Here is a 24,191-nt window from a genome sequence, read left to right as displayed (position 1 = left end):
CACGTCAAGGACGTCAGTGCGGTCCTACTCCGCCTCCGGGAACACATCCTGTTGGGGAAGGGGGAGAAATGTGAATTCCACCAACAGGCCATCTCCTTCCTGGGATAGAGGATCAGTCTTCAGAGGTTGTTCATGGAAAGAGCAAAGATGGACGCCGTCAGGTCATGGCCAGTCTCCATTTCTCAGAAGCTGGCCTGGAACCATGAGGCTGACGCTGCCTTCAATAGGCTGAAGGAGATGTTCACCACAGCGCCCCTCCTAAAACACCCAGATCCAGTTCGTCCTTTCATCATGGAGGTGGACGCATCTGAGGAGGGCGTGAGTGGGGTCCTCTCCCAGAGGCAAGGAAAGCCAGAGAAAATGTATCTCTGTGCCTTTTTCTCGAAAAAGCTTACCCCCGTAGAGAGGAACTATGGAGTTGGAGACAGGGAGCTTTTAGCAGTGGTCCTCGCTTTGGAGGAATGGAGACACTGGCTGGATTGCGCAGTCCATCCATTCCGGATTCTCACTGACCACCGGAATTTGGAGCACATACGGGCAGCGAAACGGATTAACTCTCATCAAGCCAGTTAGGCCCAATTTCTTCCTCGCTTTAAGTTTATTCTGTCCTACCGCCCAGGATCCCAGAATGTGAAAGCCAACGCAGTCTCCAGGATGCACCATACCGGAGAAAGGAAGGATCTGGGGGGTCCTATCCTGCCTCCGTCTCTCATCGTGGCACCTGTCATTTGGGATGTGAACGAAGACATCCGCCTGGCTACTCAGGAGGACCCAGCGCTTGCCAACGCCCCTCCGGGGCGCGTGTATGTACCCACCAGGGGCCGTGACTGCCTGCTGATCTGGGCACACACCACCCTTACAGCAGGGCACTTCGGTATGACGCGCACCCTACATTTTCTCTCACAAAAATACTGGGGGCCCACCTTGGCTACTCCCACTATATTAACTCCTGTTCCATATATGCCCAAACGAAGACACCTCATAATGCCCCGGCAGGCAAACTAGTTCCTCTCACAGTGCCTCAGCGACCTTGGTCACACCAGTCCATAGACTTTGTCAATGACCTCCCACGTTCTGACGGCTTCACCACAGTCCTGGTGGTAGTAGATCGGTTCTCCAAATCATGCCGTTTTTAGCCACTAACTGGTCTTCCTTCTGCTCTCCAGGTCGCTGAGATCCTGTTCCAACAGGTCTTCCGGCATTATGGACTTCCGGAGGACATCGTCTCGGACCATGGCCCCCAATTCACCTCCCGAGTGTGGAAGGCTTTCCTGGAGAAGATTGGGGCCACGGCCAGCCTCACTTCCGGGTATAGGCCTCAGTCGAATGGGCAGGTGGAGCGCATGAACCAGGAGCTGGGGAGGTTTCTTCGTTGCCACTGTCAGGACCGGCAGGGTGAGTGGGCAAGGTTTCTTCCCTGGGCAGAATATGCCCAGAACTCCCTCGTTCACTCCTCCACGGGGCTCACTCCCTTCCAGTGCATCCTGGGGTACCAGCCGACCCTGGCCCCTTGGACACCCAGCCAGACTGATGCGCCTGCTGTCGACGAGTGGTTCCGCAGGGCCAGACAGGCCTTGGACGCCGCCCATGTCCATCTCCAGAAGGACATTTGTCGGCAGAAGGACCAAGCCGACCGCCACCGCAGTGAGGCCCCCGTATTCCAGCCTGGTGATCGTGTCTGGCTGTCCACTAAAAACCTCCCTCTCCGCCTGCCCCGGTTTGTAGGGCCGTTTAAGGTCCTCCGGCGGATAAATTAGGTATCATACCGGCTGCTCCTTCCCCCTCACTACCGTGTCACACCAACTTTTCATGTGTCTCTCCTCAGGCCGGTGGGGGGGGGTGTACTGTCACGTCTCCTCCCGTTGCTCACCTCCGGTGCTCTGATTGGCCAGTCTACTGAGCCACCGGTCTGAGCGCACCACCTTGGCAACACCGGAATGGAAACCCAACGCACCCTAATCACCTCCAGCGCACCTGCACCTTATCATCTCATCACCATCCCTATATAACCCTGGACTGTTCAGTGTTGTGTTGTGTGTGATTGTTAGTGTATTGTCCTTTGTTGTTCTCTTGTTCAGTGTTAAGTAAACCTTTACATTGTTGATTCCTGCATCTGCGTCCTGCCTCTGCGTATCCTCAGTACTCATCACAGTAATGGTATGTTACTGTCGGTCAGTTGTAAATTAGAGAGCTATACCTCACCCCCGCAATCAGGACAGCTCAGTGTGTGTGTCAGGGGCTTTTCATGTCCACCCCCACCACCTCAGATGGTCAGGTTCTGAACTCTATCTGGGGTTGTTTGTGATGGAAGGAAGGAAGGAAGGAAGGAGAGGGAGGGAAGGAAGGAAGGAAGGAAGGAAGGAAGGAGAGCGTGATGGAGGGGCATGAGTGCAGTGACTGTTTACAATCAACAGGCCTTATTATAGGCAGTATTCTGCCGGAGTTGTGTTTTAGCGGAGTGTGTGTTTGGAGTATTCAGGAAGTGTGTTTTAGCAGTGTTTGTGTTTGGAGTATTCAGGAGTTGTGTTTTAGTGGTGTGTGTGTTTGGAGCATTCAGGAGTTGTGTTTTAGCGGTGTCTGTGTATGGAGTTTTCAGGAGTTGTGTTTTGGTGTGTGTGTTTGGAGTATTCAGGAGTTGTGCTTTAGTGGTGTATGTGTTTGGATTATTCAGGAAGTGTGTTTTAGCGGTGTGTGTTTGCGGTATTCAGGAGTTGTGTTTTAGTGGTGTGTGTATTTGGAGTATTCAGGAGTTGTGTTTTAGTGGTGTGTGTTTGCGGAATTCAGGAGTTGTGTTTTATTGGTGTGTGTGTTTGGAGTATTCAGGAGTTGTCTTTTAGCGGTGTGTGTTTGCAGTATTGAGGAGTTGTGTTTTAGTGGTGTGTGTGTTTGGAGTATTCAGGAGTTGTCTTTTAGTGGTGTGTGTGTGTTTGGAGTATTTAGGAGTTGTGTTTTAGTGGTGTGTGTGTTTGGAGTATTCAAGAGTTGTGTTTTAGTGGTGTTTGTGTTTGGAGTATTTAGGAGTTGTGTTTTAGTGGTTTGTGTGTTTGCGGTATTGAGGAGTTGTGTTTTAGTGGTGTGTGTGCTTGGAGTATTGTGAGGTGTAAACTAGGTTGGCACTATGAACTCTGTTCCCTTTCCTCTCTCTGTGGGCATTTGTGCGAGTGTGAGTGTGTGGGTGAATGAGAGAGAGAGAAAGTGTGTGTGTGTGTGCAGGGTAGGGTAGGGGGCAGGGTATAGTAGAGGGCAGAGCAGACCCCAGGTCTCAGACAGCTCTCTGTGTTTCCTCTATAAGGTCTGATTCAGCTTGGTTAGAAAAAACACAGTACAGGAATTTTACTAGATAACTCCAGTTGGTGGCTGAATTTTTAGCTGAAACTGCTTTGCACAAACTCTGCTTGACAGATCAGAACGTTACAGTGCTCTGAAAACATTACTGTCTGTACCATACCTGTGAGCCAGAAGATGGGCTTTTAGCCAGATTGTTGTTGAAAAACTAAGTCTATATAGCATTTTGAAAGCAGAAAGTCAGGTACCCAAGCTAACATTCAACTACAACACATATAAACATCATTCTGACACTATGGGGATACTATTTCAGTCCAATGCCGTCAGTACAGAATCTCTCTTTTCAGAGTCCTGGTGGAGATGGATAGAGCTCTCAGGGCCAGAGAGAGAGACAGAGAGAGAGAGTGTGTGTGTGTGTGTGTCTGTGTCTGTGTGTGTGTGTGTGTGTGTGTGTGTGTGTGTGTGTGTGTGTGTGTGTGTGTGTGTGTGTGTGTGTGTGTGTGTGTGTGTGTGTGTGTGTGTGTGTCTGTGTGTGTGCGCGTGCGTGTGACAGGGAGTCGGACAGTAAATCAAGAATAAATCAGTAAATCAGACAGTAAATCACAACTGACTTTAAATTAACATTTATATATTTAATCAGAAGTACCTTCACAAACAATTATTATTTATTATTTACGCTTTCAGGAATTCCAGTGGCTTGACCCATGCTAATCCTGGTAAAAAATCCAATAGACAAATATCCCACACACTCCAAATAATAACAGAACACCAAAAGTAGTGTAACTGTTGACTTTTCTCTCTATCTCAATGATCTCATTTATATTCCTCATGTCTGTGCAATCACTTCAGAGTTGTCTGGGGCCAGAAACCATGTGAGTCTGGTCTGTAGACCTCTCACTCTCCTCAACATTAAACAGCTCTTATGGACAGACTGGGTTTGAACAATGGTCTCCTGTGGACCACAAGACTGTGTTAGCTTATACAAGTCTTCAGGTCTCAGACAAGGTGACTAATTACATGAGTTTGGTTCACCGAACCACAAGGAGCCATCTAAAACTCTTAGGGAATAAGCCTAGTCCTGGACTACAAATCACTTTCAATGGAGATTCTTAATCTGTGTCCGGGAAACCGGCCCTTGGAGTTTTCTTGTAACCCGTTAAATAAATCCAGACAATCCTAATGATTATTCCGGTACACATAATTACCTCTGCTGTTCAGACAGTTGGTGACCTTTCACAAGACAGTAAATGACAGTTAGTGAATGTCTGGACAAAGGTCAGAGACTGCGACTTGGCCATTAAACACTAATGGTGTGAATGGGAGTCAATGGACGTGTGTGTTATGGTAATAGTCACTTCAAAGGTCCATGAACTTTAACAGAACCAGTGTCTCTATCCACTAAGTCCTCAGCTCCTCTCACATCCATTTCTCCCAGGACACTGCCCTTCTTATCTGACTGACAGGTCAGAGGTCAGGGGTCATATCTAATACTACTACACTGGACCAATGAGAGAGCATGTTGTCTTAGTGATAACCCAGCTAGGTTTTACAGGTCTTCTGTGAGAGACTATAAGGACTATAAGGAGATCTTATAGATGGTAGTAAATCCCATCTTTCTCTTTCAGACCATCGTAAATATGATTTGTCAAGACTAATTATATTAACAAGACACAGAGGCACAGCATGAACAATATATCAATATTTGGGTGCAACCAACCACTTTTAAAGAATGTTTGTGATACTACACTATATTTGTATTCAGAAACATATTTTGCACTGCTCTCTCTCCTCTCTGTCTCTCTGTCACTCAGCTGTCTCTCTCTCTCATTTCCTCTCCCTCTCTTTGGGAAAACACATTACTGAACAATGAAAATCATTTATATGACATATTTGTGGCTTGATTCATTAACAGTCTGTTGTTGAGTGTAGTGTTAGGACAGACTAAGAGAACCATGCAGTCTGCTGTCACGTGAAATAGCATCACAACTCTCTATAGATCACCACCATTATAAACTACTAACAATCACACTCATCTGGTTGCAATGAGATGGATATTAGTAGGAGGTGATTGTTGCATCACTTGTACTGTTCCTGTTTTGTTTTACTGTCCACTGTCTATCCTTGAGGGACTCTCCAGTGTTTTGGGTGGAGGTGGTTTGAGTCCATCTCCTGCCTCCTGTAGCTTAAACACACTCAGGAAAGAACAATGTTTATGAATTAATGGATGGATGGATGGATGGATGGATGGATGGATGGATGGATGGATGGATGGATGGATGGATGGATGGATGGATGGATGGATGGATGGATGGATGGATGGATGGATGGATGGATGGATGAATGGATGGATGGATGGACTAGAGAGGAGGCCTAGGATGAAAGATACAGTATATGTGAATAAGAGAAGAAATGCAGTGTGTGTGTTTGTGTGCATGTTTGTGTTTGTTTAAGGAGGGTGTTTGTGTTTGAGGATGGTAAGCATGAATATCTAGTGAATGTGTTTTGAAACCTTCCAAGCAATCTGTTGTTAGATTGAGCAGAAATCATCACTAGCCAATCAACACCCACGGAACTGTTCCGAATTAAACTATAACTAACTCACCAACATAACACAAACAGACCGATAGCACATTACATTGAAGATTCTCTGAAGGGGTTGGCACTCATATTGTATGTTACAAAGCTGCTGGTTTATATGACTGAATGAGAAGATGCAGTCTAATTTATTACTCCATGTAGTTGATTAACTCTGGGCCCAAGCCAGGAGGGTGTGTCTCTAGAGACTTCAGCTCTCATTGTGAGAGAGAGAGGGGTAGAGTGAGTAGAAGTAGCCCAAAGGCCAGCAGATGGCAATGTTGAGTCGTTTCATCCTATCGTCATTTTAGCTGGCTATACACTCATATCCTCCTGCACCAGGTTGTACATAAAACATTCTCTGTTCAGGCTGAAAAGGCATGTTGCGTATCTCATTCGGCCAATCAGGTAGCAGCAGTCTGTTTTTTCACCCCTGGTCTGATTGGCTGAATGCCATACCCAACATCCAGGACTAGCATTAGCCACTGTATGGTGGTTGAAAATTGTGTTTCATAAAGAAGGTATGCATATTTCCCCTGTTTTTCCCCCACCCTTCTCACCATTAAATGACATTAAGGAGGAAATCAATGCCCTTGCAGCCTGAATGGAGAATGTTTTATGTATGAACTGGTCCAGGGAGAATAGGAGTGTAAAGCCGGCTGCATACATGCCCTTTGGACAGTATGATGAAACGACTCAATATCGCCATCTGCCAGCTTTTGGGCTAGGGTAGAAGGGAGCAGAGAGTAGGAGGGAAATTCACAAACCACTAAATCAATAATGTTGCCACATCTTGTGCAATAATGGATTATAGCTTGAATTATTGGCTCAGAAAAAGTATTATGTGTGAAAAGTACATCTAATGTGTAGCTTAGACTACTTAGGCTTACCTGGTTAAATAAAGGTGAAATAAAAAAAATAAAAAAAATATTCCATAGCTACATTTCTCACAGTAAATGTACATAGACCACAGCTCTGCTTTCTGTGGAATTTCGAAAACTCAATAACCACCCCTATACTGTTAAATTCGTTCCATCACACTTTTAGAAAACATCACCCGCCTCTGCAAGACTCGCCTATGCAGCTCAGAGTGTTCCAGAAATGGGACGTGGAACCTAGCAGCAGCTGTCCCCTAAAGCCAAGGAAGACGGCTACACTGCCACACCTGAAATAGCCCACTATAGCCCGCTACTCTCACAAGAGACGCTTGTTTGACCAGCAGCAGTAACAGGAAAACTTAGAGAGAGTGCTTTTTCTCGTGTCCATATCTTGTTGCTTCGCCAGTGACTTGGTTACCCCAGCGCGCGCCGAGTTGCAAGGTGCGCTCATTCTCAACTAGTCACTTTGAAAATCACCTCGTCGCACCGCTGGAAACACTAGGTAACAACACTTTCTAAATACACTTCTCTTTGTCTACTGTTTCGGAATGTTACATTTAGTGCAATAACATATTATTATGGAATATTTGGTAGCCTTTTAGTGCTGGTAGCTTGTACAGATTTCGTATAAGTCAAAACAACAACTGTGACAAATCCAGTTCAGATACAATGATAACTGCACTCATTTGATAGTTTTTTAACATTCCATACCATACAGACTAATAAGGAAAAGGAGAACACTTTAGTCCACCTTGATTAGAAAATACCTCGGCTAACTTTCTAAGTGATTTATAGGAGGTTGTAGGAAATGACACAAAAATTATGTTATATCCCAGATATTCTCATTACATTGATCTTTCAGTGGTAGCAGTACATGTCAGGTTAATTCCTACATATGCGTGGTGTATAGTGTTGACATCTGTCTCTGTCTTTGTTGTCGCTGTCTCTGAGTGCTGTTCTTTCCCCATGTCTCTCTCTGAGGCTGAGAGGAATGGGACTGTTCTTTCCCCATGTCTCTCTCTGAGGCTGAGAGGAATGGGACTGTTCTTTCCCCATGTCTCTCTGAGGCTGAGAGGAATGGGACTGTTCTTTCCCCCATGTCTCTCTGAGGCTGAGAGGAACGGGACTGTTCTTTCCCCATGTCTCTCTCTGAGGCTGAGAGGAATGGGACTGTTCTTTCCCCATGTCTCTCTGAGGCTGAGAGGAATGGGAGATGGTGGTGGGAAGGATGATTGATGAACCAATTATACTGAACAAAAATATAAACGCAACATGCAACAATTTCAAAGATTTTACTGAGTTACAGTTCACATGAGGAAATCAGCCAATTGCAATAAATAAATTAGGCCCTAATCTATGGATTTCACATGACTGGGAATACAGATATGCATCTGTTGATCACAGATATCTTTATCAAATGGGCCTCGAAATAGGCCTTAGGATTTCGTCACAGTATTTTTGTGCATTCAAAATGCCATCGATAAAATGCAATTGTGTTCGTTGTCCGTAGCTTATGCCGGGCCATACCATAACCCCACCGCCACCATGGGGCCCTCTGTTCATGACGTTGACATCAGCAAACTGCTCGCCATACACATGGTCTGCGGCTGTGAGGCAGGTTGGACGTACTACCAAATTCTCTAAAACGACATTAGAGACAGCTTATGATAGAGAAATTAACATTGAATTATCTGGCAACAGCTCTGGTAAACATTCCTGCAGTCAGCATGCCAATTGCATGCTCCCTCAAAACTTGAGACATCTGTGGCATTGTGTTGTGTGACAAAACTGCACCTTTTAGAGTGGCCTTTTATTTTTCCCAGCACAAAGTGCACCTTTGTAATGATCATATTGTTTAATCAGCTTGGATGGATTATTAATGGGAAATGCTCACTAACAAGGATGTAAACAAATGTGTGCACAAAATTTGAGAGAAAAAAGCTTTTTGTGCGTATAGAACATTTCTGGAATTTATTTCAGCTCATGAAACATGGGACCAAGACTTTACATGTTGCATTTATATTTTTGTTCAGTATAAATTATTGAATAGAATAGTTGAGAGATGGTTATTAGAATTAAAGAAATATAGCTTCCTGCATTTTGGGTTCAATCACCATAATGTGTAGTGAGATGGAATGGGACAGTATCAAAACAACAACCAGTGTCTCATGCTAGTGTGAGTGGATATCAGATAAAGGCTTGTTGTGTGGGTTATAAACTGAGGTTGTGTGACTGAATACATGGTTCTGTTTCTCCATATGGAGTTGCTCAATTAATAATGCATTCTATATTTACCCTGTGAATAGAGGATTCTGTTGTGCCGAGCGAGGCAGGGAATTCACCATCCAACATTCCAATGCAGGATGTAGATGTTCCCTAGGACGTGTATGTGTGTGTGTGTTCCACAGGATGTGTTTTAGCAACAGCTGGGGGAAGAACAAAACTTTTACAATTTTTCCTTGGTGGGGAATCAAGAACACGAATCAAGGACCAGTTGTTGTTCAGCTTCAACATGTCTGTCAGCAATGTTTTAGTAGTAAACTATTGTTCCATTGATAGAGCAAATGAACCTGATTAAAATATGCTTTATTATAACATTATTATAATAACCTAATCGTAATACTGTCATCTATTGATTAAAAGTAACAAAGTTGTGGCTTAAACTTTTGTAATCAATTATCAGAAGTAATTGTTTCTCTGACATCACATCTTCAGGAATCTTTTAATTGACAGTTGGATTAGAGCAACATAAATCTGTTATTTAGATAAGATTATATCAGATAGTAATCTCTGTTAGTGTAATGACAGTGGACAGTGGGACATGCCATTAGTGAGTAGTCATATGGGTCTCAAGGAATTGACCCCTAGCATGTTCCCATTCTGCAGTGAGCCACATTGAACATTGAACTCTGACCTCAGACACTTTTCCTGGCAGTGTCCCCATGGGGGGTATAGTATGTGTGTATGTAGCGGTAAGGAGAGGAGGATAGGGGTGAGGGTTAAGAATGGGGTGAGGAGGATAGAGGTGAGGGTTACGGATGGGGTGAGGTGAGGTGAGGCTAGGGGTCAGGACTGGTAATAGAGCGAGATGGAGAAGAGTGGTTGATGACCTCTGCTCCCTGAGGAGTGATGTGCCTAAGTAGGGAAGTACAATGTGTTCCGTGTGGCTCAGTTGGTAGAGCCTGGCATTGGTGGGGGACCAGTATGAAAAAGTATGCACTCACTACTTTAAGTCCCTCTGGATAAGAGTGTCTGCTATATTACTAACATGTAAAATGGTGAGTGAATTTAAGCTTTCTGAAGTGTGTTCTATACTGAAGGCCATTTGTAGGATCCACAGTGGTATGAGAGTGATGTCTGCAGATAAACTAATGTGTGTGTACCTGTTTGAACCCACCACTGTCACCGCGGGGGGAAATATATCCGTTGTGCAATGAGCTTCTGACTGCTATGCTTGTGAGGCTGGATATTTAAGGAACCAGCCCTGCATTCAAACAGATACCCCACCCAGAAATAAATACAGAAATACCCCACCCAGAAATAAATACAGAAATACCTCACCCAGAAATAAATACAGAAATACCCCACCCAGAAATAAATACAGAAATACCTCACCCAGAAATAAATACAGAAATACCTCACCCAGAAATAAATACAGAAATACCTCACTGCCGGTCTCACGGTAATTGACTGTTAATTAACATAAACACATTTAGCATCTCCTGGCTTCCACGCATAGCTTACACTGATGCAGACATTTGGAACATCTAATAAATCCATGTAATATAGCCTACACCATCACAATAAATCCATTATTTATTTTAGACAGGTCTAAAGAAACATGATATGAAGAAAATGTAGTCTAGTTCAGATTAACAGAATAGCATACTCTGAGTGGTTCTTATGTTAGGTCCTGATGTGGCTATGCCAAATGGCTGTGGGCTACACTAGTTAATTTAGCGGACAAGATTTGCTTAGAATTCCGTGGAATTATTTTATATTATTTTATAGTATGACGAATACAATTGAACAAAGCTGAATAAAATAGAAAGGATATTTTCTCCAAACGATTTGAGGCAGTGCGCACATGCGGCTATTCTGTGTTGAGCGGTTAACAAAGAAACAAGTACTCCTATATGCTTAATTTATTTATGTAACTTTGTGATACAAATGTTGGATATATGTTTTGATTTTTAATACATTCTAAGGCTGCATGATGCGACTCTAATGATGATTTGAAAAAAGTTGCATGAAAGGCCTGAGCTCTGCTTTGTTTTTTTGCGCAGGCTGTACACATTTCATCAGTCTCTCATTCAGAATTTGACAAGCACTTGATAATGCCTCGAATTTCCCGGCTGCATCCCCTTTGTGTGGCCGTAATGCCCCCTAAAAAAAACCATGCCTTTTGTGGCCAGCAGCTGCTGTGCCCTTGGGCTGAATATAATAATTATAATTCCCTTCTCCCAGCTGCGTGCCAAAGCACCTCTCACTCACATGGCTCACTGTCACGTGATCGGGTCTTTCTCACAGGCTACAAGTGAAGCAGACACAACTGTGCGAATCCTTATCCAATTCTGAGGCACATATTGAAGATATTGGAAGAACTGTCCACATTTACTTTTCATCAGCCAACAAGATGAGTAGGCCTAACAAACAGCAAAAGCACTAGCCTATGTCAATCTACTATCCCCCATAGTACAAAAGTCGACCTATTCTATTCTGTGCGAGAAATATTCCAAACACAGTCTGGGACAGTTGTGGGATGCGATAGATCCCAAATTAATACAACCACAAGCATAAAAAAACCTGTTTTAAGCATTGAGCCTGATGCAACAGATGAGAACTTTTAGCTTAAAATGTTGATAAACTATTAGGCTATTTCTTCACATTATAAGCGCAGCAATGGGCAGTAGGGTATAAGCGCGAATGTTCCATTAGCAGGAAAACACCATTCTCAAAAGTGACCACAAATATGATTATGCATGTAATGCATTTATTATAAAGGTGCATTTTTGTGGTGAAAATTATCTTCCCCAAACTTGAAACTCAAGCGCTGCGTATGTATGCCAGTTAGGCTCTACACCCGTTGTAAAGTGGATTAATGTGCTTCATTTTAAGAAGCTATTTGGCCACTTTAGTTGTGAAACAAACCTTATCAAAACATATCGGCCTATGGGCTAGGCTACATGAGGTGTGCGACTATGATTTGAAAAAGTTGCAAAAATAAGCATGTGCTGTTTCTTCCCTTAAACTGGGCATCATTCACCAGTGATAATATATAATTTACTAGTGATAGGCTAATATTGTCACCCATCACATGATTCTTGATTTAATCTTGTGTTTACATATACTAAATAATATATGTGTGAAATTTGTGTTGATTTAGAATGGACCATTATCATGCACTTGTCTCGAAATAGGGGCAGCTGAAAAAAATACATGTAATCTATGCATTTAAATAGCTAATGGAGGACACTTTTCCCATGGTTCCTTTTCATGCCAGACAGTTAGGCTATACTCCTGTTGTAAAGAGAAGCAATGTGCTTAATATTAGGAAAGTTGAGAAATAAATATAGTAGGCCTAGCCTATAGAAAGCTGATGGGATCCTCCTATTTTTAATAGAGGCCATCACTCAGTTTTTTCACGCAATTGCGTATCCAATAAAAATGTTGTGCAACATCAGCTCATGATGGGCTCTTATGAAGTGTTTGATTAGATTTTTGATAATTGATGTCAGAGTGATTAGAGGGACAATAGAGTGCAGAGTACCAGGCAGTTAGCAAGTTTGGTAGGCTACTAATGACCATCATCAGCATCAGAGCTTGGAGAAGCCTAATTACCATGACTAAACGGTCACGTTGAATTCGACTGCCTTCATGACTCGTGACCGCCTTCATGACTCGTGACCGCCGGTGTGGCAGGAATACAGTCATGGTAACAGCCCTACTCTGACATACACTGAGAATAGAAAGATTCATCCTTTCACCTGGATTCACCTGCCCAGTCTGTGTCATGGAAAGAGCATGTTTTGTACACTCAGTGTATATCCCTGTGCTGATCATGGGACAGACAGTGAAAGAGGTCATATGTTGTCCTGTGCTTATGCTTAGTGTTGAAAACCAATTGATACCAAAAAGTTGTTGTTGTGTCCAGGCCCGTGCCAGCCCAATCCATGCCACAATGGGGGTGTGTGTGAGACCACTGATGCCCAACGAGGTGATGTCTTCCTGGGGTATCACTGTGACTGCTCTCCTGGCTACTCTGGAGGCCACTGCCAACACAGTAAGTACACACACACACACACACACACATCACCCAAACACACACACACACACACACACACATCACCCAAACACACACACACACACACACACACACACACACACACACACACACACACACACACACACACACACACACACACACACACACACACACTAACCCGGGGGTCAGTTTGTCTAGCGGCTGAGGCCTAATATGCCCCCCCAGGCTGGTGGGAGTGGCCTAATCTGGCCATTCTTAATGAGGTCACTCAGTGGGGGTCACTCTAATGATGTAGTACACATGTCCTCACGCTTTCATGGGTACAATGAGTTATGACAGCTCACACGCTGTGTGAACACACCATAAATAGAAATAGCTGTATGGAATAATGACAGTCCCATAAATGTATGTAACAGTTTTTTCTGGTTGGTGTTTGTGTTCCAGATGTGAATGAGTGTGAGAGCGGGCTGTGCAGGAACGGAGGTGTGTGTACAGACCTGGAGGCCAACAACTCATGTGTGTGTCCTGTAGAATATGCAGGAAGAAACTGCCAGCACAGTGAATGTGAACTTGTATAATGTTTTATGTGAGTCATCACAGGATAAATATTATAAGACTGGTCTTGAGGTTCAATGCTTACATGGACACATTATCAAATTAGGTATCTTGCTGTTTTCCATTTGAGTGTGCCTCTGTGTGTGTGTGTGTTAGCTATTTAAGCCCTCTGTGCTGTCCTGGTGTCGCGTCACTAACAATGTTGTCACGTCCTGGTACTAGGGCCTCTCTGCTCTCCATCAGAGCCAGCCAGAGGAGCCTGTTTTGTGGGGGAGAATGAACGAGACGGACCCCTTGGACCCCCATCCTCCACAGGGACCAAGGACACACACAGACCCCAGCACCACTCCCCTACTATACACTCTCCTCCAGGACCAGATGTCTCTCCACTCACTCTCCTCCAGGACCAGATGTCTCTCTACTCACTCTCCTCCAGGACCAGATGTCTCTCCACTCACTCTCCTCCAGGACCAGATGTCTCTCCACTCACTCTCCTCCTCTCTCTCTCTCTCTCTCTCTCTCTCTCTCTCTCTCTCTCTCTCTCTCTCTCTCTCTCTCTCTCTCTCTCTCTCTCTCTCTCTCTCTCTCTCTCTCTCTCTCTCTCTCTCTCTCTCTCTCTCTCTCTCTCTCTCTCTCTCTCTCTCTCTCTCTCTCTCTCTCTCTCTCTCTCTCTCTCTCTCTCTCTCTCTCTCTCTCTCTCTCTCTCTCTCTCTCCTCTCTCTCCCTCCTCCTCTCTCTGTCCTTTCTCTCTCTCTCTCCCTCTCTCATGTAGACCTATTGGTTCCCACTAAAGTAACAGGTATAGTGACTCAGGGAGCTAAGGACTTTGGCCGTGTCCAGTTTGTACTCTCCTATAAACTGGCCTACATCAATGATGGACTGAGGTGGACTATGTACCCAGAGGAAGCACACCACAAGGACAAGGTATAAACACATGATCATATGGATTGATTGATTGATTGGTTGGTTGGTTGATTAAGACACAGAAACAGAAAAGAGATCTCAGATATGAAAGAGAGACAGAGCTCCATTTATACCTGGTTCTAACGTGCGTCCTTTGTCCTGATCATATATTATAATAATAATAATATATGCCTTTTTTTCAAAATGACTTATAGTCATACATATGGATGGCCCCAGCAGGAATCAAACCCACAACCCTTGGTCGTGGAAGCACTATGCTCTATTGACTGAGCCACACACATTCTTGGAAGGATATAGACGAGTAAAAGACACATTACGATCTGATTGTGATAACAATAATAATATGCCATTTAGCAGACGCTTTTATCCAAAGCGACTTACAGTCATGTGCGCATACATTTTTACGTATGGGTGGTCCCGGGGATCGAACCCACTACCCTTGCGTTACAAGCGCCATGCTCTACCAATTGAGCTACAGAGGACCACTACCACCACCTCCGGAGGTAGTCAGACACGCGTTGTGTCTGGATATCTTACAAGTGTAGACAGATCTGGAAAGTGAAACTATTTAAATCATAATTATCCCGCCTTTTTAAATCATTGTCAGGTGGCACCATTGACTTATGACATCAATATGTGTCTTAAAATAAAATCTGTCAAATAAATTACATACAGGGAAGGACTTGGAAATCTGGTCACAATGCGGACACAGTGGACGGATATGAGACACATTTTAATACCATGTGTAGACGCATATCAGAAAATGTGGTACAATCAGAATGTGGATAAGATCAGGATAAACAACGCATGTTAGCACCAGGTATAAACTAGGCTTTGGTGGCAGTGTGTATGACTGTATCTGTGGTTGTCTTGGTGACAGGTGTAACATTGACAACAACACCCACAGGAAGAACTTAATCCAGCCGCCCCATATATGGTCTCTTCCTCCGCCTCATCCCCTGGTTCTGGTACAGACGTATCACACTCAGGATGGAGCTACTGGGCTGCACAGAGGACGACTGACCACCTCTCTCTCTCTCCCCCTCTCACACTCTGGAAGTGGAGGTGTGGACACTGGTCATTAGAGACACTGGAAACTATATTTGGACGTAAAGGTCACAATAAGTGATTTAGATATTATTGGTTTACAGTGTGTTATTTATTTATTGGATTGTAAAGTACTGTACTTCTGCTCTTTAATGTTTTCCTTTATCGTGCTCCTGTGTGATACCATTTCCAACAGTTGTAAAGTAGTGTAGTGCCTAAATATTACAGGGTTAACTTTTCCATGACCAACCTTCGACTATTCCCTCCCTGACTACTAAGGGCCACAGTTTCTGATGGAAAAACAGCCTTCTCAAAGCTCCACTAAATAACCATAACGTTTGAAAGTGGACATCTTACATTAATCGTAAATGAAAAGTTACAACATTATTCACGTTATAATGTGAGTATCAAGGTATTTCTTTATGACAGAAAATGTAATCCAAATTGTGCTTACCACTGTACAACATAAACACTGGTATATTTATTGATACTGATTTAATACAATATTGATTGTAGTAACATATACTGTATCTGATACAAATTAACAAACCACTTTCTATATAGTAAAACAAGCAACATAATACATGTATTTCTCTCTGTGTCTGTTTGGGTATCAAATCAAAAGTGGTTGGAATCAGGTGTTGAATGGATTGCTGCTGCTCTTATACTCCTCATGGTTCCTCCTGCTCCTCTGGTGGTGTAGCAGAGCCATCTGCTGGTCAGAGAAGGTTACTGCATGTCTCTTTAAATCCTCGCCAGTTAGTCATTTGGACATCTCCATTCAGACTGATGCTCCATCACTTCCTCTGGTCTTCTGAAACTGCTGTCCTAGAGTATTAGTAGTAGTATTAGTAGTAGTAGTGTGTGTGTGTTGCATGCATGCAAGTGTGTATTTGTGTGCAAGGTAAAGAGAGAGGCCAGCTGTTAGACCAGGTCACTGTTGATAGCTCAGCTCTGTACTGTAGAGAATCATCCAAGACAAAAAAATCTCCAAACACTGATGGCTTATAAAGTTGTATTTCTTTATTTCAACGATATCAGTCTCAGGTGGTGTGAGAGTTCCATTGGGATAGATTCCCACCATTAATATGAGACAACACGTGGTAACTGGAAGCTACATCCAAATCACTGATTACTAGCCACTGGGTAATGGGTTCAACTAACATACCATAATAAACACATGTATTACTCATCAATCCTTCACTGTGATCTCTGAACCCTGAACCAAATCTTGCGTGAGCATCGCGTTGCCTGTCTGTCCACGAACGAGTACTGTAGAGATATGTTTAAGGTTTCAACATGGAACATAACATCATAACAACAGTATGCTGATGAACTTTGATTGGTGAAGGTCAGCAAATAGAAAAAAACTGTGTGACTGTGGTAAAATAATAACACTCCTACGTTGCTCTCACAGTGTAGGATAATACAGTGTGATTCTCTCTAACTGGTCTCCTCTCTAACCCCTCCATAAAAATGTTGTCTCATCCAACAACTGAACAATAATCTAATGCATTACTCATCAATTCACTGTAGACATACACTGTGTACAAAACATTAGGAACACCTGCTCTTTCCATGACATAGACTGACCAGGTGAATCCAGGTGAAAGCTATGATCCCTTATTGATGTCACCTGTTAAATCCACTTCAATCAGTGTAGATGAAGGGGAGGAGAAAGGTTAAAGAAGGATGTGTGCCATTCAGAGGGTGAATGGGCAAGACAAAAGATTTAAGTGCCTTTGGACGTTGTATGGTAATAGGTGCAAGGCGCACTGGTTTGTGTAAAGAACTGCAACGCCGCTGGGTTTTCCATGCTCAACTGTTTCCTGTGTGGATCAAGAATGGTCCACCACCCAAAGGACATCCAGCGAACTTGACACAACTTTGGGAAGCATTGGAGTAAACATGAGCCAGCATCCCTATGGAACGCTTTGACACTGTGTAGAGTCCATGGCACAACGAATTGAGGCTGTTCTGAGGTGCTCTTAAAATTTTGTTCACTCAATTTTGAAGTTTCAACACAAAACATATAATTTGATTGTGCAATTTGATTGATTAAGAACAGGAACTGATGTGTGGTAAATACAGTATGGTTCTCTCTGTTCAATAGTAGACCTCCTACAACATTGAGTAAAAGTCTCACTCAGATTTTTAGAGTTCTCAGTCTCTGACTCCTCCCAACGACCCCCTGATCCCCCTCAACCCTCTCCATTCTAAAAGCCTGCAGTGCACATTCAATCATCTACGTTGGTTTGGAATTCTGGCCTACGTCTCATCAAGATCTTTACAGACCTCCCTCCCCTCATTCTCTAGACAAAGTAGACAGGACAATAAATTATTCTGGCCTGTTTTCCCCATGTTCACTATGACACTCACCACGGCACAGTGGACAGTAGAGCTGATCTGGTTCTACACATGGACTGTGATGGTGAATCATATCAGATTGTGGAGAAGCCAACTTGATGAGTTTCTCCTGACCCAGCTCAACACTCCTATCAGTGCCCTCTGACCTCTCCCCTCTCGTACCAGTCTCTTCTGCAACACTGAGTGAGCTTTACTGACCTCTTTCAAGTTCTGTCTCAGTCTCTCCATTTCTCCATCCTTCTCCTTCATCTGTCTATTCTTCTCCTCCATCTGTCTGCTGAACTCCCTCTGCATCTTTGTCTGTGAGATCATGATGTTCCTCTGTAACTCAGGTAGGACTATCTTCATCAGGTTTCTCTCTGCTTCAACTCTGACCTCTCCTTCATAGTTCTCCATCATCTCCTCTATCTCCAGTCTGTGTCTCTCCTCCATCTCTCTCCTCTCATTCTCTCTCTTCTCTCTAAATCTCTCCAGCTTTCTCTCCAACCCCTCCCTCCTATCAAACTCTTTCTTCAGCTCTCTCTCCAGCTCCCTTTTCTTCTCCTCATCCCTCTCTTCTTTCACCTGTCTCTCCAGTTCAGTGGTTCTTTCACTGAGTGTTCTGATATCTCCTTCATGTTCCTGGATCACTCCCTCTATCTTCTTCAGCGAGTCCTGCAACTCCTTCTGAAACCTATCTCTCACCTCTCTCTCCTCCCTCTGTTTCCTCTCCTCTTTCTCCCTCTGGATCTTTCCCTCCATCTCTCTGACCTGGTCTTCTGACTCCTGGTAGGTCTGACTGCTGTAGAATCTCTCTCTGTTTCCTGCCACCATCTCCTCTACCTGCTCCAGCAGCTCTGGGACCTGAGTGCCATGGGCCCTGTCCTTAATGTTGAGGACGTGGTACCTGCTCCCACATTTCTCTACAAGCTGCTGGAGGTCCTGACTCCCTGCTTGGAGAAACTCCTCAATGCTCTGCTCTTTCAGGCCATCAGCATGGGTGAATAGAATCACAGTGTGTCCCCAACAACCCTCCCCAAACATCTCCTCTATTCTCTCCAGCACCCCTCTCTCCTCCCCCCTGGAGGGCTCCACTGGTATGACCAGGAGGAAGGCGTGGGGTCCTGGGGCAGACAGACGGACACAGAGCCCCACATCCTGTCTCATCTCATCCAGAGAGAGTCCAGGACAGAACCAGTCTGGAGTGTCCACCAGCACCAACCGTCTCCCAGACACGTCCCCCTCTCTCCTCTTACTCCTCTGGGTCACTGCAGAGGGGCTGGCCTGGGCCCCAAACTCCTCTCTGCCAAGGATGGTGTTTCCTGCTGCACTCCTCCCAGCCCCAGTCCTCCCCAGCAGCACCAGTCTCAGCTCAGACACACTGGGAGACACTGGGGAGTCTGGACTGCTGCTCTCTCCTCCCACTGCAACACAACACAACACACAGCACTGTTCAACACACTGACTCTCTGGATAATGTACAACACAGTGTCAAATATAATGTAAGCTACATCCATAACTCACTTTCAGGAGGATTTAACTCCATGCTGTTTCTCCTCCTCAGTGGAAGTGTGGGGTCTGTACCGGAGGTCTCTCCTCCCACTGTAACACAACATAGAGAACTGGTCAACATACTGTTTCATCAGTGACACATTTAAAAACATAGTATACACAAACAACAAATACATTACACATCATAGTGAAATATAGATTATTGGAGAAAATAGAGAATATCAAGATTGATGACAGTTTGAGGCAACATTGATAACTCACTAAGTGAAGGATGGTCCACTATAGACTAGAAACAGTAGGAGAAAGCAGGACAATATTGATAACTCACTGAGTGGAGGATAATCCATGCTGTGTCTCCTCCTGACTGGGAGTATGGAACCTGTATCTGAGGTGTCTCCATGTTCTAAAACAACAAATAACATCCATTTATAATGGGAACATTTACCTCAGTAACACATGAAGGCACATAGACCTACTTAAGGGTAGTTCTGGGTTTCTCGTGAAATGTTAATGTTAAGTATCACATATCTCACTCACCAGTCATCTGGGCTGAGGTCTCTCTTCTCAGTCTCTCTAGCTCAGTCTTCACATCACATATCTGTTGAGCTGAAATAACAAAGGAAGACTAACATCTGAATTCTATGTTAAAGACTTTAGACAGAAATATGATGCAGAGGGAAAGTATGAAGTGATGTAAAACAATATTCCCAACTCAGAGGAGAGTCTACAATAACCTGAGAATTGAGGAAAGTACTGTAGACTAAATGTATTAATGGTTGTAATAATCTTACCCAGTTCCGCATTTTCATTGTTGACATCCTCCACTTGTTTGTCTCGTTCCTTTAACTGCTTCTCTCTCTCCTCTAGTAGTTTATCTTTCTCTTCTAGTTCCTGCCTCCTCTCTTTTAGTTCATTATATTTTTCCTCCAGTAGTTTGTCCCTCTCTTCCAGTAGTATGTCTTTCTCTCCCAGTTTGTGGTTCCTGTCCTCTAGTTGAAGGTCTTTTTCCTGCAGTAGGACTCTGAAGTTCTCTACTTGACTGTTCTTGTCCTGCAGGTTCTTTCTCAGTGTCTCTAGTTGAATGTCTCTATCCTTTAGTTGCTTCTCTTTCTGTTCCAGTTGGTTTTCTTTCTCTTCTAATAGTTTATTCCTCTGTCCCATTGTCTGGTTCTTCTCCTCCAGTAGTCTCTCTTTCTCTCTCACTTCCTGGGTCATATCATCCAGTCTATAGTTTCTCTCCTCTAGTTGATGGTCTTTTTCCTTTATTTTCTTGTCTTTGTCTCCTAGTTCAACCTTCTTCTCCTTTATTTCATTATCTTTTCCCTCCAGTAGTCTCTCTTTCTCTCTCACTTCCTGGGTCATATCATCCAGTTGTTTGTCTTTCTCCTCTAGTTGTTTCATCATCTCATCTCTTAATATCTCTTTTAATTCTTTTTCCATCTTCAACTCTGAGAGAAAGCAATTAACATATTTAATTGGTTGTTTGATTAAGCAATTAATTCATTAATTCAATAGTATGCCTATAACGACACATTATAATTTGATGGAGGTGGTACAATAATTGTTTTCTACAGTCAACAGTTATCTGAGCTGAACCAACAATCAACTGATCTATTGACTATTTGATACATTACCAAATGAATTAGTCTGAAAAAAGGAATAACATCACTAATGTTCCCTGAACCAATCCTCTCTCCTCCAGACTCTCTCACACTTACCAAGCTCAACAGCTGATGCCTCCCTCTTCAACTTGTTCTCCTGGGTCTCATGTTGTAAATAGTCTGAACCTGAGACTATGGTGTAAAAAAGAGAGGTGAGATCTGTCTGGTAGACTACATCACTATATACAGAACAAACAGGACCAATCAGATGTTTCCTGTCTCTCAAGCCTCCCTCATGTAGGGGCTGTGGGCGCCAATAAGATCTGGTTAACTTAATTAATAATATTTTTTTAGTTATTGGCCTATCCTGATCAAATTATTATTTTCATGTTAAGTGATAACCAGCACTGGGCTCTATGGCAGAAACACTATATTGTGTCAGGATCAGGGTTCTATGGAATATAAACTCAGCAAAAAAAGAAACGTCCTCTCACTGTCAACTGCGTTTATTTTCAGCAAACTTAACATGTGTAAATATTTGTATGAACATAACAAGATTCAACAACTGAGACATAACCTGAACAAGTTCCACAGACATGTGACTAACAGAAATGGAATAATGTGTCCCTGAACAAAGGAGGGGTCAAAATCAAAAGTAACAGTCAGTATCTGGTGTGGCCACCAGCTGCATTAAGTACTGCAGTGCATCTCCTCTTCATGGACTGCACCAGATTTTCCAGTTCTTGCTGTGAGATGTTACCCCACTCTTCCACCAAGGCACCTGCAAGTTCCCGGACATTTCTGGGGGGAATGGCCCTATCCCTCACCCTCCGATCCAACAGGTTCCAGATGTGCTAAATGGGATTGAGATCCGGGCTCTTCGCTGACCATGGCAGAACACTGACATTCCTGTCTTGCAGGAAATCACGCACAGAACGAGTAGTATGGCTGGTGGTATTGTCATGCTGGAGGGTCATGACAGGATGAGCCTGCAGGAAGGGTACCACATGAGGGAGGAGGATGTCTTCCCTGTAACGCACAGCGTTGAGATTGCCTGCAATGACAACAAGCTCAGTCCGATGATGCTGTGACACACCGCCCCAGACCATGACGGACCCTCCACCTCCAAATCGATCCCGCTCCAGAGTACAGGCCTCGGAGTAACGCTCATTCCTTCGACGATAAACGCAAATCCAACCATCACCCCTGGTGAGACAAAACCGCGACTCGTCAGTGAACAGCACTTTTTGCCAGTCCTGTCTGGGCCAGTGACGGTGGGTTTATGCCCATAGGCGACGACGTTGTTACCAATGATGTCTGGTGAGGTCCTGCCTTACAACAGGCCTACAATTCCTCAGTCCAGCCTCTCTCAGCCTGTTGCTGACAGTCTGAGCACTGATGGAGGGATTGTGCGTTCCTGGTGTAACTCGGGCAGTTGTTGTTGCCAACCTGTACCTGTCCCGCAGGTGTGATGTTCGGATGTACCGATCCTGTGCAGGTGTTGTTACACGTGGTCTGCCACTGCGACGACGATCAGCTGTCCGTCCTGTCTCACTGTAGCGCTGTCTTAGGTGTCTCACAGTACAGACATTGCAATTTATTGCCCTGGCCACATCTGCAGTCCTAATGCCTCCTTGCAGCATGCCTAAGGCACGTTCACGCAGATGAGCAGGGACCCTGGGCATCTTTGTTTTGGTGTTTTTCAGAGTCAGTAGAAAGGCCTCTTTAGTGTCCTAAGTTTTCATAACTGTGACCTTAATTGCCTACCGTCTGTAAGCTGTTAGTGTCTTAACGACCGTTCCACAGGTGCATGTTCATTAATTGTTTATGGTTAATTGAACAAGCATGGGAAACAGTGTTTAAACTCTTTACAATGAAAATCTGTGAAGTTATTTGGATTTTTACGAATTATCTTTGAAAGACAGGGTCCTGAAAAAGGGCTGTTTCTTTTTTTGCTGAGTTTACATTCAGTATAATTTCAAGAACATCTATACATCATAATCCAACCTACCTTGAGAACATTTGGGGAGAGTAATGATAAATCTAAAGAAACTGATTGAATTTGTAGCCTTGAAGACACACTGCTGTTCACAAGGCCTGTACTTATTCATAGTATCAGATTAACACTCTGGTCTTTTCTTTGTCTTGTGTTATAGGTTGTCAATAAACAAAACAGACAAATAAGTAATTACTCACGGTCTTCAGATCATCCATTATCCAAGATGGAGAGTCATGAATAATGATCATGTAAAACAAAATGCATTAGTTATAATTGTTCATAGAATTTCTGTCTCATTACATCATTTAATGAAATACCATACATCATATTGGAATGACTGTTCATCACATTCATTACAAATGTACATCTAGGGAAAGGGATGTAATCAGTGCTACTATGTGAGCAGCCTTAGAATGTCTGAATGCTTCATATTAGGACATCAAACTGAATTCAAGCTGATTCCGTGTTAATTTTGGAGTGTGAAATGTTGAGATCTATGACAGATATATTGTGGGAGGGCTATGTGAAATGTTGAACTATATGGCAGATATATTGTGGGAGGGCTATGTGAAATGTTGAACTATATGGCATATATATTGTTGGAGGGCTATGTGAAATGTTGAGCTATATGGCATATATATTGTTGGAGGGCTATGGTATTGCTCCTGATCAGCCATTTTCCAAGATGGAGAGTAATGAATAATGATAATGTATAACAAAATGTATGAGTTATTACAGTTACATTCAATCCAATTTCTGTCACATTACATTATTCCATCAAATACCATATATCGTATTGCAATGACTGTTCATCACATTCATTACTAATGTACATCTAGGGAAAGGGATGTAATCAGTGCTACTATGTGAGCAGTCTGATAATGACTGAATGCTTCATACTAGGACATTAAGCTGAATTCAAGCTGATTCCATTTTCATTTTGGTGTGTGAATTGTTGAGCTCTATGGCAGATACAGTTGAAGTCGGAAGTTTACATACACCTTAGCCAAATACATTTAAACTCAGTTTTTCACAATTCCTGACATTTAATGGTAGTAAAAACTCCCTGTCTTAGGTCAGTTAGGATCACCACTTTATTTTAAGAATGTGAAATGTCAGAATAATAGCAGAGATAATTATTTATTTCAGCTTTTATTTCTTTCATCACATTCCCAGTGGGTCAGAAGTTTACATACACTCAATTA

General features: G+C 43.4%; 1 protein-coding gene and 1 pseudogene across 3 annotated transcripts; one reads left to right on the top strand and one right to left on the bottom strand.

Moving 5' to 3' along the window:
* The first annotated feature begins 147 nt into the window (after window positions 1–147).
* Window positions 148–16,524, top strand: LOC311127496 (EGF-like repeat and discoidin I-like domain-containing protein 3; annotated as a pseudogene). The gene is made up of 6 exons (XR_014615299.1): window positions 148–318; window positions 7,101–7,239; window positions 12,892–13,020; window positions 13,447–13,574; window positions 14,287–14,481; window positions 15,362–16,524. The product of XR_014615299.1 is annotated as an EGF-like repeat and discoidin I-like domain-containing protein 3 (transcript).
* A 5-nt stretch (window positions 16,525–16,529) lies between these two features.
* Window positions 16,530–24,185, bottom strand: LOC311127981 (uncharacterized protein). 2 transcript variants are annotated; one of them, XM_084159897.1, is made up of 7 exons: window positions 23,184–24,185; window positions 21,105–21,179; window positions 20,178–20,834; window positions 19,924–19,992; window positions 19,715–19,789; window positions 19,399–19,476; window positions 16,530–19,298 (listed from the first exon to the last, which is right to left on the bottom strand). In XM_084159897.1, the coding sequence occupies exons 3-7, from the start codon at window positions 20,824–20,826 to the stop codon at window positions 17,965–17,967; spliced, it is 2,205 nt and encodes a 734-aa protein (XP_084016023.1). In that variant the 5' UTR covers window positions 20,827–20,834; window positions 21,105–21,179; window positions 23,184–24,185; the 3' UTR covers window positions 16,530–17,964. The 2 variants fall into 2 exon arrangements, with proteins under 2 accessions (XP_084016023.1, XP_084016024.1); XM_084159898.1 differs by lacking the exon at window positions 23,184–24,185 and having other exon boundaries at window positions 19,715–19,780; window positions 21,105–22,058.
* Window positions 24,186–24,191: the final 6 nt, after the last annotated feature.

This window comes from Coregonus lavaretus (assembly GCF_964263955.1).
Source record: "Coregonus lavaretus genome assembly, chromosome: 4".
Classification (NCBI taxonomy): Eukaryota; Metazoa; Chordata; class Actinopteri; order Salmoniformes; family Salmonidae; genus Coregonus; species Coregonus lavaretus.
The sequence above is the reverse complement of the archived record's forward strand: the minus strand, read 5'-3'. Positions and strand labels throughout refer to the sequence as shown.